Source organism: Oncorhynchus mykiss, chromosome 13, assembly GCF_057628025.1.
Source record: "Oncorhynchus mykiss isolate SJ-2025 chromosome 13, ASM5762802v1, whole genome shotgun sequence".
Lineage (NCBI taxonomy): Eukaryota > Metazoa > Chordata > Actinopteri > Salmoniformes > Salmonidae > Oncorhynchus > Oncorhynchus mykiss.
In genome coordinates, this window is record NC_143034.1 from 44,812,149 (window position 1) to 44,826,255 (window position 14,107).

A 14,107-nucleotide genomic window follows, 5' to 3' on the forward strand; every position below is an offset into this window, starting at 1 on the left:
ACCATATATGGTTTTAATTACAGACGAATAAGACGCCCAACGGGAATCCCTCATGAACAATACAAGCCAGGGATCTAGTTAGCCAAGGAATAGAGAGTAGACAGTCAGCATGTGATACAATGTGTGTGTCCCGTCGAAGTCGTACCTTGGCTTTCTCTGCTGTGTTGGCGAACTCTCCGCTCCAGAGGATGCAGTGAGTGGGTGTGACCAGCAGGAAGCAGTCTCCACTGTTCAGAGACCTGGCTGTGGGCTCCACTAGACGCACTTGCACATGATGCCAACCTGGCACCGTAGGAAACACACACATATCCACATATGCACACTCATAAACGTGATCATATGCACATGCACGCACGCACACACACACACACACCCCCACACCCACACCCACACACACACCGACCTTTGATGTGAATGAGCATGAGGTTGCTGATGGGCAGGTTGTTGTTGTTCGTCATTGACTCTGTGGAAGTGACATCACGCAGATCGACATTACTGAAATCCTCTGTACTGGCCAGACCTGCTAGAGTTGAGTCAGCCATGTTGGAATTCTTGGCCACTGAGGGGTAGGACAGACATGGGACAGAGAGATCAGAGATGGGAAAGTCAGAAACAGTATATAAGCAGATTGAAAAAGAGAGAGAGAGAGCGAGAGAGAGAGAGAGCGAGAATGAAATATAGAGATAGCGAGCGAGAGAGAGAGTGAAAGAGAGATATCTCTCTGGTAAATGTTAACGTCACTCACTCTTCTCCACTTGTGTCCTGTTAGTGTTCATGGTAGCCACGGTGACGCTCTCTCCCATGAAGTCCTGTCTGATGTCATCGCGGGCCGCCAGAGCACGCAGAGGGTTCCGGGAGCCCTGGGTCCTACGGGACGGACGCACCGACCGCCTGTGCTGCGCTACTTCTGATGTCAGCCTGCGCGCGCGCGCACACACACACACACACACACACACACACACACACACACAATGAAGACAATCATACAACTAGATAGAAGTGTACATGTAAACACAAACACACAACCACACACACACACCCTCCTCCCACACACGCACTCATCCCTCCCCCCCCACACACACAAACAAACTCACATGGGTGTGTTGGTCTGGCAGAGGGCACTGAGGTCCTGTTCCGGGTCAGTTCCATTGGCAGCACCAGCCCCAGCAGCGAGGGCAGAGGGTGAGGGGGGCAACACCTCCCTGTAGAAACCACCACACGTCTCCCGGTCATCAGGGGTCATGACCTCCTTCACCCTCCCTGAGGTCACCTCCAGGGGCGTGTCCTGGGGAGTGGCTGGGGGAGGAGAGGGGTACAACATGAGAGTTACAGGTTTTCCACTTCATTAGGATGCTCAAAGCATCACCGAGAAAAACACAGGAAGTTAGACAATAAATAGACACTAGCGGATAGACTTCAACTCTTAATCTGAGGTTTGGACAAATCATCGTACTATTCAGCCTGTCCACAATGGAATCCAGTTTGTCCAGCTTTGTGTCCTCTTCCACCTCCATCCCAGGGTGACTGGAGATCTCTGTTGAGAGGAGAACCAGAGGTCAGGGAGGAGGATCTACAATCACAAACCAGACACAAACATCTTTTCTCTTTTGTGGATGGGTTATTTTTACCTTCACATGGGCATGCTGTTGCTGTGGCTCCTGTGGAGGGTCTCTTAGTGTGAGATGGATGGGTCTCGTGTATGTCCGATACAGGGGACACCAAACCTGCAATGGGACAATCCCACACAGGTCTGAGTGAGGGAAAGAAAGAGAGAACGAGAGAGAGAGAGAGAAAGAAAAAAAGGAGAAAGAGGGAAACCTCACCTCTCTTCGCCATGCGTCCGGCCACAGTGTACTGGGCTGAGCCGTTGGCGGCCCCTCTCCCTCTGGCATTCCACTGCTCCTCACTCTCCTGTAGGGTTCTCATGCGCTCAGCCACCGACGCCTGTGGCAGCACCTCCTCTTCTACTGGTCTAGCGTGCTGCATGGGCAGAGACAGGGATCAGCGACCGTACAGTGACACCTACCAGTATGTGTGTGTGTGGCTTTGCGCGCGTGTGTGTGTGTGTGGGTCACCTTCTGTCTCCATTGGGGCTGAGAGAGGGTCTGGGTAGGAGAGGAGACCTCCTGGGCCTCGTAGGAAGAGCTGGTCTGAGGAGGGAGAGAATAAAACGGATATGTGAAGGGGAACTACGTCAACATGTTTCACTGCAGTATCAACACAACGCAAATCACAGCACTCCAGCAAGTACATTTAAATGGAATATTGAGGGCCAATGGCGTGCAATGGACACACTTCACACTCACGCACCTGAACGTGTGCTTGCACACACACACTCACCTGATTGTAACACATGACATATTGAGGTGTACTGTTCGAATAGACAGAGGAAAAGACAGGATCCTGGGGGAAGGGGAGGAGGGGGAGGAGGGGGGGAAGGATAAAGGAATAAGCCCAGGATTGGGTAGAACAGAATAGAATAGATTTGATATGACTTGGACGGGCAACATAGTCAACAAACCAGGGTAATAAGTTTGGTTGAAATAACCAAACACAGAGGTTTGTAGGCAAGAGGGTGCACTATGTAGGGAATAGGGTGCCACAGAGCCAGCATTCCACTTACCCAGCACTGAGGGTTGACAGCTGGTGCATCATGGGAGATCTCACTGTCTTCCTAAAGGGGGCAGCATTGGAGCAGAGAGGGGGTGTGGTCGGCAAAGCCAAGAAAATAAAATATGGTGAGAGGAGCGAGCATAGCATAAAAAAAAGAGATGGCAAATAGGAGAAAGAGTGGGTGAAGAGCAATGAGAAACATCCACAAAGGTATGAAGGTCTCTCTCTCACACACATAACACAGAGAAGTGTCAACACTGTCCAGCTAAGGGGGCCGAATGGGGTCAAGAGGGTGTTCATGGAAGCCTCTCTATCTGTTAAGTCTAACTGTTAACATGTCATTCAGAGCCATTCAGCCCATTCCTGGGCATTAGCACCAACAGAAGCTGCATCCATATCTAAGTAACGCAAGGTAGCTCTCAGGGATTGAATGCATAGTCAGGTATAGGGCTGCTATGACATTAAAACACATACCATAGTAAGATATGGGGCTGGTGTGGAGCTGCTATGATGTTACGATGCTCCTTTGGTTTCAGTGGACTGGCAAAACTACAACAAACTCTCGTGTTAAGCACTCGGCTTCCTGAACCAGCCCACACAACATGTCCGTTCAACCTTCAAGAACAGATAGGACAGCTAAATAATTCCTCCTACCTGTCCACGCACGATGGCACCTTTTGAACCTTTTCACCTTTTTCGAAATAAATATACTATTTCGATATAATTTCTGGGCAGCGTGTGGACAGCATCCCCTCTTATCTCCCCTGTGATCGGTCCCCCTGGTGACCCTCATCCTCCCCTCTTTCCCTGACTGACAGGTTACACTAAACCCAACTGGTTACAGAGAGCCACGCCGAGGATTAGAGATTACAAGTGGAAGACAGGGCCTTTTCGCTGGGCTGGGCTGGTGTGGAGTGTTACAGTGGGGCCAAGCCATAGTATCACAGACCCTGGGGACTAGGGATTGTCTGGGAGCCTCCTGTGGTGGATCTATCTATCTATCTGACTGAGAAGGATGTGTCCACAGCTGTCCGGTGCTCTGCTTTTCCAGGCCAAAACTGGATTTGCCCCATTGGGATTCTGAGCCTAAATATTCAAGATGCTAAACACAAGTGCAGACCCAAATCAACTATAAAACAGCCAACCAACTGGCTCCGAAACACATGAGCTCAGTTCGTGTGAGATTTCCAATGCAAATGAGTGATGCCAGCATCTATCCACTGTATACCATTCCCAGTAGCTGCCTGCTCTGACTGAGGTCTGAGGTCCAGTAAGATGGCAGCTGGTCTTACCTTCCTCTGGCCCGCCAAGGTCACCTGGACGTGTTGTCTAGGAGGGGTGTCTCTCCTCACCCTGCTCCCCCTCTCCTCCTCTTCCTCCTCCCTGGAAGCATCTGACAACCTGCACAGAGACAGAGGGGAGGTCTAAGAAAAAGCAATGCAAATCTCTCTCTTGTGCTCATGCTCGCTCGCACACATGCTCACTTGCTCGCGCACGCCTAAAAACACAAGGACAAACCTTCCATGACACTCAGCAATAGAGATCCCTCCTGCAGCACACACATTTCAATACACGCTCAGGGTTACAACATTCCAGCAGCGTTCACGCACAGACACGTCATTTAAAAGGCCTGTATGTTGGCTCTTGTGTTAATCGTGTACCTGTCTCTCCCAGTGGTGTTCCCAGGGGGGTGCATCTGCCTCCCCTCCTGGGGGTGACCCTGCTCTGAGGAGGGCCTGGCTGGGCTACACACGGCCACCGTCTCCCTCCTGTTCCTGTTCCTCTGTCTCCAGGGGGCCGAGGAGGCTGGTCTCTCTCTACGAGGCACTGGTACGTTATCATGTCTCTCTGCCCTCCTCTTCTCCACCCCATTCCCCTTCTCCCCTCCTCCACTCTGGTCCTGCTGTCTGCCCTCCCTCATAGTGTCTCCGTCTCGGTCCCATTCTGGTCCTCCAGAGGGGCTCTTCCTCAGGATGCCTTTGATCTCTCCTGGCTCAGAGTCCCTGCGCTGCTGCTGGCCCTGCTGGGACAGGTCAGGTCCTGTGTTAGGCTCCACGTCGGCCCCGGGTCGAGGCTGGGCCTGGCGCACCTCACTGGGCCTCAGGTTGACGGACTGCTCCTGCTGCCGGTCGGCGAGGGTGGGGGACAGGCGCAGTGGGGGCAGCTGGATGGGGCCTTTCTGGAGCTGAGGGAGGACAAAGCGAGGAGAATACTGTCAGAGACATGGAGATGATAGATTCTACTCATCACAATAGTGTAAATTGGTATGAAAGCTAAGAGGTTACTGCATATTTCTGAGTCATCATTTTGGACCTGTCTAATTTTTGTGTGATTGAATTGGGCGCTAGTGTCGTGTTATCCTCTGGACAGTGTTATGGTCGATATTGGTTTGATACTGATCAAATAAAACTATTGATCAATCCAGTGCTCAGAACAGTTAGAGGCTCCGTGTGACATTCAATTTGGGGTACAAACACCTACTCATGATCACGTCAACATCCAGTACACACACACACACACAATCACCTGTGTCACAATCCGCATTTCTCAGTTAAAGAAAGACGCACACAATTGCTAATGTCATCTCTAATATTCCCTCGTCCACTCCTCTAAGGCTGTCTTTCTTGGTCCCACACCCACTCACCAGGCTGACCTCCTCCACAGTGATGGGCTGTGTGCGGTAGCGTGCCCCCTTCTGCCTGCGTCTCTCTGGGGGGGCATGGGGAGTGGCATCCCCCTGGTTCCCTGGCAGGGACAGCTTGTTGAACAGAGCCAGCTTCTCGCTCATAGTCAGCTTACTGTTCTCATCGTCCTCCACCGCCTCCGCCTCGGCCCGCACAGCCTGGGACTCGCCTGACTCTGCTGGCTGGGGGGTGCTGCTGGGGTAGATAGGTAGGAGAAGAAGGATGGTGAATGGAAGCCATGGAAGAATAGTTCAAATAGAGAAACAGCCCTGTTAATTCAAATGCGGACTGACGGGAACTGTGGAACACAATGTGAGATATTTGCAACATTAAACCTGTTAAATGTAATGGCAAAATGTAGATTTCTGCCTGAATAGACACACCCAAAAGTGTATTTTATCATGAGAAGGTCATAAACAATACCTAGTAATGTTTAGACTGCGAGAAAGATTCAAATCTCACCTTACTGGTAAAAATAAGTATAGATTCCTGAGGAGCAGTCACTTTTGAGGACACAAACTCAAGTACACAGTAAAAAACATGAAATATTTTATATGATGTCTTTTCTATTCAACAAATCTGTATGAATAGGGCTTGAAAATATTATATGCTTTCTAAATATAGTACAATCAAATTGCAAAATGACTAACTGTAAGATTTCACCTTCCTTGTATCTGTAAAACACATTTTTGTATGTTTGGCATATTTTCTTAAGGTTTCTCTTGATTAAATCTTCCGCCTCCACCCTTCTGGACACACTGGGTTCTAGCTTGGCTTCCTGAATTCGTTATGAAATCGCCTTTCATCTCATATTAATATTGTCCATCTATGACAAACAGAAAGTGTTTTTTGTTTAAAATCTATGAATTATTTTTAGATTACTTTGATAAAATTGGCTATAAATCGATATCTGAATGTGCTAGAGCGACGAACCCACACTCTCCTGCTGCGCTAGGATCTAAAGGATTGCAGGCATATGCTTTGTCAGTGGCTGTGATGTGTTCAGCCAGGAGTTGATGAACAGTCGTAAGAGCGAATTAAATGGTAGGCGGGACATCCCAGCTTCAAGTGATGTCACAGCCTGAGTCCCACAAGCGGAAGAGGACTAGGGCTACTGCTGAATGCAAGCCATATCGATTTTATAAGCAAAAATGTTGGTCGGAACCAGTACCAAAAGCACGCTAGTCCCCTATTTAGGGGAGTTTACATCTAAGAGGTATCATACCAAAAGGTCTTACTATAATGCATTATCTAGAATGCTATACATAAACCGTATCACATCTTTAATCAGTTATGATCTCATAACCTGCCTTCCGTGTGGATTCCACAACCCACTGGGGCAAGGAATTTTAATGTCTGAGAGGCCAATGTGTTTTGCATACGGTCTGCCAACACCTCACTGCCAACGATACAATATATCCTTGTCCATTAACCACCGAGGTGTGACCCTTGACCCTGCTCACCTGGTGGCCACCACCACCTCCTCACAGGTAATTGGCTGAGTGAGTGAGCGGTGCTCGTTGCCGCGGCGTCCTCTGCGTTCATACGTGGCGCTGCCAGAGCGAGGCTTCAGAAAGGAGGAGGCCTCAGGGGCTGCTGTCTTCTCTAGCTCCTGCCACAGAGAGAAATATGGAGAAGAGAAAAAGAAAGTGAGAGAAATAGTCATTCATAACATTTATGTTGATAATTGATACGTAATACCTGACCATGACATGTTGCACCATAATGCCTTTGCCATAATCAACATAGATCAAACAGAGCATATAATGGTTGAAATGACTGAGAAATGACAAAAAAATGTCCTCTCCTTTTTTCCATCTCTTTCATTGAAAGTCTCCCCCTTTCCTGGCATGTGAATGGAGGTGCAGTACTGTAGGCAGCGGTCGGATAGCTGGTGAATAAACCAGGGATCTGTAAGGTGCTGTGGGTGGCCTATGTAAGAAGGTAGAGGAGAGAGATAGAATGCCAGGCCTGCAGGTCACAGTGTAACCAGAGCTCCATCAGTAGTGTACCGTTACCTCCCTGGCCCTCCCCTCAGTCCCCTCCCTCCTGGCCCCCCCTCCCCCCTCCACCAGCCAGCCTGACAGGAGCTAGCTACGGGCTAATTACAACCACCTGTTAATGCCTGTTCATGGCTTGATAGTCCCTGGCTACTTTTCACCTAGGTTTCGACAGATGCTACGTGACTAAAACCCACTAGGAAGTGAAATATTGGGGGGGGGGTGGCAGGCTGCCAACGGCTACATAAACAATAAAACATTGACCAATGGGAGTAAACTAAGAACAGAAGGGTCCATCTGCATGCACTCTGTGGTCTGGCTTCCTGATATATTAGTACAGTACTATTTTACAAGGCCCTGTCTGGATCAGAGAGGAGCACCTGTTTGGCCATTCATACTCCTCAACATTAGCTCGGTGTGTTCAGCTCTGCATGCTCAGCTCAGCCTGCTTGCTCGTCATGCGTTGCTCCGTGACTGGTGAGCAGCCGCCAGGACTGGTACATGAGAGCTCTCTCTCTCTCTCTCGCTCTCTCTGTCTCTCTCTCTCTCAACATGGGCTCTGTTGTGTCTGTTGATGTGCTGTTGTGAGACATAAGCCCTGTGTAGCCCCCCTGGTCTCCATGGTGATGACCTTTTGTGATCAGGCATGGAGACGGACAACATGGTACAAGGGAACAGGAGGGGGGGTCCTGGGAGAGGGTCCTGTTTCACAGCAAAGGCTGAGCTAGATGGGCGTGCTTACTTTAAACAAAGACATCTTGTCCGCCACACTCATCTTGGCTCTGTCGTCTGTCTTCACATCAGCTGGGGGGGGGATACATGACATTAAATATATCCATCCAGTCAGGCAAACAGAGGTAAAATACTGTAAGAGTTAAGTACATGCGCACTCAAAGACACACCATGTTAAAATGTTAAGTCCCTGTCAGCCTGTCTGTGTCATCAGCAGGGATATCATTTTGCCATCACTGAGCCTGCCAAACACATTAACCCCCTGAATAAAAAATAGTCAAACAAAAAAATGTAACAGCACCCAACACACCTTATGCTCATACAGCAAACTCACAGTCCCTGTCATACAGCAAAAATAGTTATCCTGCTCATAGTAGCAGTCAGACCTGTCAGTCAAGCCGTTGGACCACTGCGACACAATGCGATAGACTGATCCCCCTTCGTGTGAGGCCATCGCCCTGCACCTGGCCCTTACTACACTGTCACATGGCACCACCACCACTCTCTCTCAGCTGGCACCGCTAGCTGCCTACTTCTCCTCTCACCTGGCTTGAACTTAAGGACCACACAGCTCATCCTTTTGACCAGGCAGTTGGACGGCAAACGCTGATCGAGTGAGTGTCAACTGTCTCTGTTGTGTCTAACACTGCTCTCAATGGCCATTTAATGATTGTATTTTAGGTGGACAGCCAAATGAATGCATGAGAGAGAAGTTATTGGACAGCTACTGTGGGGACTATTTTTTTTATAGTGGCTGTGTGGTGCTCAGGCATTCATTTATGGCTCATAAATCCATCCCCACTGAGGAACTTCAACATTCTACCGTCACCCTGTTCCCATCTGGGTCTGGTGGAGTGTTTAAAAATAAAATCCCTTGATTTATTTGATATTCTGTTTATTATAGACGTTCTATAAAGGCAGCTCTGGAGCTGGGGTTGAGTGTAAGTAGAGGTCAGAGTATATATTCATCAGGTTTACTGCTATGAACGTATTGTTATACAGTAACTGTTAGTTGATATAGGTTTGTGTGTTTATATTATCGGTTGTTTTTGAGTGAAAATAGAAAAACAAAAACAGTTATTCCTTCTGACCCCGTGTTGTCCACCCCCTGTCTGTCTGTCTGTCTCTCAGCTACAGTGTGATGACAAATGCCTATTACAGTAGCCTGCTGAGCCATTTTATCACACGCTACTTGTAGAGACAAGCGCTTTGCCACCTCCTATCTCCCATGTCGGCATTTCTGTGATCGAGAGAGAGAGTGGAGAGAGAAAGAGGGGGGAGAGAGAGAGAGTGACAGAGAAAGAGAGAGAGAGCACCTGCTCTTCTTTGTCACTGTGTTAAACATTATCTCTGGCAAGCCACACAGCACTATGCCTGTTACCCTCTCTCTCTCTCTCTTGCGCGCTCTTTCTCTCTCTCTATTTTTCTCTCTCTGTCCATCTCTGTTTCTCTCTCTGTCTCTCTCTCTCTCTCAGTCCCTCTCTCCCCCCACTCAGTTAACACAGAGGCAGTACAGAGGCTGTGCAATAGGCAATGGATCAGCCGTTTGTGTGTGGCAAAATAAAACAGGCCATGTGAGAGCCAGGTGGGCAGGGGTTCGTTACCTTTTGCGTTCGCCTCTTCCTCTAGCAGCCTGTGGGGCACAGAGAGAGAGAGAGACAGAGAGACAGAGAGAGAGAGAGAGAGAGAGAATCAACACGTGGTCATTGGCTGAAACATGCACACAAGACAAAAGATGAGAGGAGTTTGACCATGCTCATTCTTGCCTGGTGTAATTCTCTCTTTTCACTCTCTCTCTGATGTCTGTGCGGGTTACTGTATCTCACACACAGACCCAGGCTCCTGGGTCATATCTGCACGCTCAACAAAGCAACACTGTTCATGTCAAGGTTGCTATTAAGCGCCATGAACGGATGCAAACATACACGCAAATCATGCCGCTTGCCAGTGTACAAAGGCCAAACTAGTTCAATACATAACCACAAGGACCACCAAAAGCAATGCTCCTCTATGAGGGGACAGTAAATATCTGGAAAGCATTTACATGCATACTAACCATTAGCACACACTATCAAAACAATCAGAAAAGAAGAAACAAAACACAGCAACGGCACAAAACACTGCAAACCTCTCCACCTGAAGAGTAACCAAACTAGGGCAGAGTCTTCCAGATGAGCCCCAGGCTTGACCTGCATGCTGTGATATGACCTGGTTGATATGGCTGGCCGCAGCACACAGTCCCTACCCGCCGCTCTCCTGCACCTCGCAGGCTGTGATCGGCTGTGTCCTGAAGCGCTCGTTGGTTTTGCGGCCCCCGCCTGACACCCCAGGGAGGTAGCGACGGGTGCGCTGCCGCCCCCCCTCCGAGCCCGGCTTTACAGCCAGGTCAAGGGAAGAGGCCGCGCGGCCACTGTCAGGACTACTATCCCCAACCACGGAGGAACAGGGTGAGCATCGGGAGAGAAGGGGAGAGAGAGATAGTGAGAAACTGAAAGCAGTGGGACTGACGCCCACACATATTCAGAATAACAACACACACACAGGCCGTAACATGCAGGAGACCCTACACTTTCTCAGGCTGTGTTCCAGTCCCGGTCTGCTGCAGCAGGGCACTCCTCAACTGGCCCACCGACACCCGCGTTTGCAGCTGGGCCGCGTCGGGTCCAGGGGGGCCTGGGGGAGCTAGGGGCTCCCCCCCACTCAACATGCCGGCAGAGCCAGAAGAACACTGCCTGGGGGCGGGGGAGGAGGGAGGTGGGAGAGAGGTGGCGTAAGGAAAGTGGCAAACTACCACAACGACGCCAATTCCTAAAGAGCACTCCTGACAAAGTATTGTACCTCTTACAGGAAAGAGAGTCCAGGCCAGCAGGATATAAAACACGCATGGAGGAATCAATGTGATCTCTGCTGTACTAGTACTGCAAGACGCTGGGAGTCGGGTTTAGCTCGCTCCGTTTGAATTAGCAACAAAGGCCATAAAGCACAGGTGAACTCTGACGACTGTTTTACGAGGCTGAAAGGTCACAGGAAAGAATTTTCACTGGAGAAGGAGCTTGGTGACTGGTGGGGGGTTGTTTTAAGAGGTGGTTACACATAATATGGTTGTTTCTATTCATCAATCTGTTGTTAGGGAACCGGGAAAAGGCCAGTCTGTTGGGGCTGTTACTCTATGTGTACATGGCCTGATACTGTATAAGACAGCAATTCACTGATGTCCAGCAGACATTACCGGCATACTTTCAGCATAACTAGGTTCAGTGGTCTGAGTCAGCATGTGGGGTGACATCACAGTCAGTGTATGCAATCTGTCTGCCACATCACGCTTTTGTCTTCTTGCTTGGGGTCAAGAAGGATCTCCGCTACTGATTGGCTAATGGCTACACATGGAAGGGACTCACCTTCGGAGGTATGTTGAGTCTGCAGCAGTGTCTGCCTCAAAGCCGTTGGAGACTCTCCTCGGTTCTGACTCCAGAGGGGTGTTGCTCTCCCTCCTGCCCCCCTCCGGCCCCCCCGCTCTGCCGTTCACCCCCCCAGAGAGGATCCTGTCTGAGTTCATGAGAGTCCCATCCCTCCTCACCCACTTGGATGGGAGCTCCTCCATGTTGCCATAGCGTTCTTGTAGCTCCCGTCTCCTTTCGGCCTTGTAGCGGGCGATCCGCTCCGATCTGGGCTCCAAGGCAGGGTTCTCTATAGTGTCCATGCTGCCTGTTCCTCTCCCTGTCTGTTCCTCTCCCTGTCTGTCTCAGTAGGTCTCCTTTAACAATGACCTGGGCATTGACGACTCAAACCTCGAGAGATTCCCCCCTACCTCACTTCTCAGCTATCAGACACCAAAGGATAAATGGTCAAAAGGTCCAAAGTTGGCAGGCAGAACCAATCAGCACCTCCGTTGTTGGCATTGGGAATGTCTTCTTCCAATCAGCAGGGTGTCCGACAGACGAATCCTTCCTTTGAGCTCATCGCTCTGCTGAGACAGTGGGAGCAATAGAAACGTCAGATAACTGCGATCTCTCACTTTCTCAATCAGTTAGCCACACATTCATTCACAACCAGTTGAACAATTCATTCATTGTTTGTTTCACATCCGTATGTTCTTGGTCCAGTCAATCACTACGACATAAACAGACCACCAGCCTACAAGTGCACTAATACATCAAATGACATGGCGCTACGACGGAACAAAAAACCGAAAGAATTTACAGTGGCCCGATTTTACACACATCTTTCTGACACCCACATAGCTAGCACTGAACCATAACAAACCATACCTAGTTGAAATGTCCCTTGTAAAATCAGCGTCTTGCTTCGTCTCATTTTAAAGCAGCATGCCATCTGTAGGCAACATTACGGTGGCCCCCTCTTTTTTTTCTCCTTCCGTCCCATGTCGCCCGTCTCTCTCTCTTCGCTCTTTCTCCCTCCTCTTTCCTGCTGAAAGCCCTGTAAGTTAACCTGCTCTGAAAAGCAGGAATCTCCCCTTGCACTGAAACCCTATACCACTGCCAGCCAGCCAGTCAGCCAGCCAGCCAGTCAGCTCCACTTCAGTCCCTACAGTACATGGCTGACTGTCTGCAGGTTTCCCAGTAGAATTCCACTGGTTTTCATTAAGGTTGGACAAGATCAGTGCCTCTTGCTGTCAACGTTAGTTAGTTAGTGCCTTCCTATGTCAGCGAGCTGAACATTTGAAGACGCTGTCCGGCAAGTGATAAGTTCACTAACAAAACAAAAGATTACATTCATAAAGTAAAATCACATTTTAAATAGGCCTACCCAGAGTTGGTATAGTTCGCTGGTTGTTCAAACCCAGTCACAGTTTACGTAGGCTACTGCATTCATTCTGATCCTCTACCAATAACATGGTACTAAACATGTCATTGGGAATGTATGTCCCTAGTAATGTCCCTGAGCAGGACTGTCCACACTCACTCATCTGACAGTCTAATGTCTCTCTCAACAAGCACACACATGCAAAACCGACACCCTGGCTACTAGGTTACCTGGCTGTTTGAACACAAACAAGGATCTGAACCACTAATCAAATACAAATAATGACATAACCACATTTGTATTCTCAATCAGTAGGGACTTGAGCCATTTGATAGGCCGCCAAAAATTTGCCGTGTGAGTGGTGTTCTGAAACGGCTAAATGTTAGCGTCGGCATTCCTGTCCCATCCCCACCACAGCTGAAACACAATGGAACAATGAGCAGAGAGAGCTATGGGACTCATAGGACTTAGCACAGCAGAGCTACTGCAGGCTTAAGGGCACTGTACTCTGTGGTGGTTCTGTAAGAGTCATGGTGTCACCATAAACAGATAAACACAGACATCGATTACACTGTAGACACACCGCTTGCTCTGGGTGTATTGGGAATGGTGTGAGACAAGAGTGTCTTCCAGATTGCAAGCTTATATACGGAAGACATGATTGACCTTTAAATAGATTTTGCATTCCCTCCTCACTCTTTGACTGCAGCTCTCAGACAGCGTGAGCAAGCGACTTACATAGAGCCAGGTGAATTTGCAAATCTGACGTTGCCGCAGACGACAGCAAAGGGCCAGGCACCGAAAGCTGAGCTGTCAGACGCAGTGATCCCCAAGGGACATCAAGATTCAGAAGGGCAGCTGTGTTAGTGTGCTCGCGTGTGTATGTTTGTGTATGTGAGGTCAAGTTCAACACAACCACAAAATTGACTACCACAAGAATAGAGACAGCTTGGTTAGTATAGCCCTACCGTCTCAAGAGTAAGAGAGGGCAAGATGAGAAACGTCCCAATACCGTGTAATTGAGTGTGAGTAAGACAATGAAGACGGAGACAGAGAGTGTCCATCTTTTGGGCAGACTGGTGCAGAGGTCATGTGACGGGCTAGGCAGGGCTGGATTGGGCGAGAGAGGTTGGTTGCCATTGGAGCTCGGCATGGATCATCAGCCCCTAATCCAGTAACACTAGCTGACAAGCTTGGTCTAAAGCACCCGGATGAACAGACTAGTTAGTACTCGCTAGTAATACACAGAGAAATTAGACTGTATACACTATTTGCCAAGATAAAATTGAATCAACATGCACATGGATGTTCATA

At 49.2% G+C, this 14,107-nt stretch overlaps 1 protein-coding gene across 21 annotated transcripts in view; it reads right to left on the bottom strand.

Moving 5' to 3' along the window:
* The window catches only part of LOC110486206 (supervillin), a 34,416-nt gene that overhangs the window by 10,209 nt on the left and 10,100 nt on the right, over positions 1–14,107 (bottom strand). The window contains exons 1-20 of one of the 21 annotated variants that reach the window (XM_090196280.1): positions 12,298–12,534; positions 11,428–11,996; positions 10,597–10,761; positions 10,275–10,448; positions 9,634–9,662; positions 8,040–8,101; positions 6,761–6,909; positions 5,258–5,489; positions 4,275–4,798; positions 3,906–4,014; positions 2,624–2,674; positions 2,341–2,403; positions 2,076–2,150; positions 1,824–1,980; positions 1,629–1,724; positions 1,454–1,534; positions 1,095–1,296; positions 746–918; positions 404–559; positions 146–282 (exon numbers count right to left, since the gene is read on the bottom strand). In XM_090196280.1, coding sequence (XP_090052406.1) covers positions 146–282; positions 404–559; positions 746–918; positions 1,095–1,296; positions 1,454–1,534; positions 1,629–1,724; positions 1,824–1,980; positions 2,076–2,150; positions 2,341–2,403; positions 2,624–2,674; positions 3,906–4,014; positions 4,275–4,798; positions 5,258–5,489; positions 6,761–6,909; positions 8,040–8,101; positions 9,634–9,662; positions 10,275–10,448; positions 10,597–10,761; positions 11,428–11,729 — 2,937 coding nt within the window. In that variant the 5' untranslated portion in view covers positions 11,730–11,996; positions 12,298–12,534. Of the gene's footprint in view, positions 1–145; positions 283–403; positions 560–745; positions 919–1,094; positions 1,297–1,453; positions 1,535–1,628; positions 1,725–1,823; positions 1,981–2,075; positions 2,151–2,340; positions 2,404–2,623; positions 2,675–3,905; positions 4,015–4,274; positions 4,799–5,257; positions 5,493–6,760; positions 6,910–8,039; positions 8,102–9,633; positions 9,663–10,274; positions 10,449–10,596; positions 10,762–11,427; positions 11,997–12,297; positions 12,535–14,107 lie in introns of those variants that run through there. The other 20 variants (XM_036940900.2, XM_036940899.2, XM_090196278.1 and 17 more) reach the window with 20 other exon arrangements.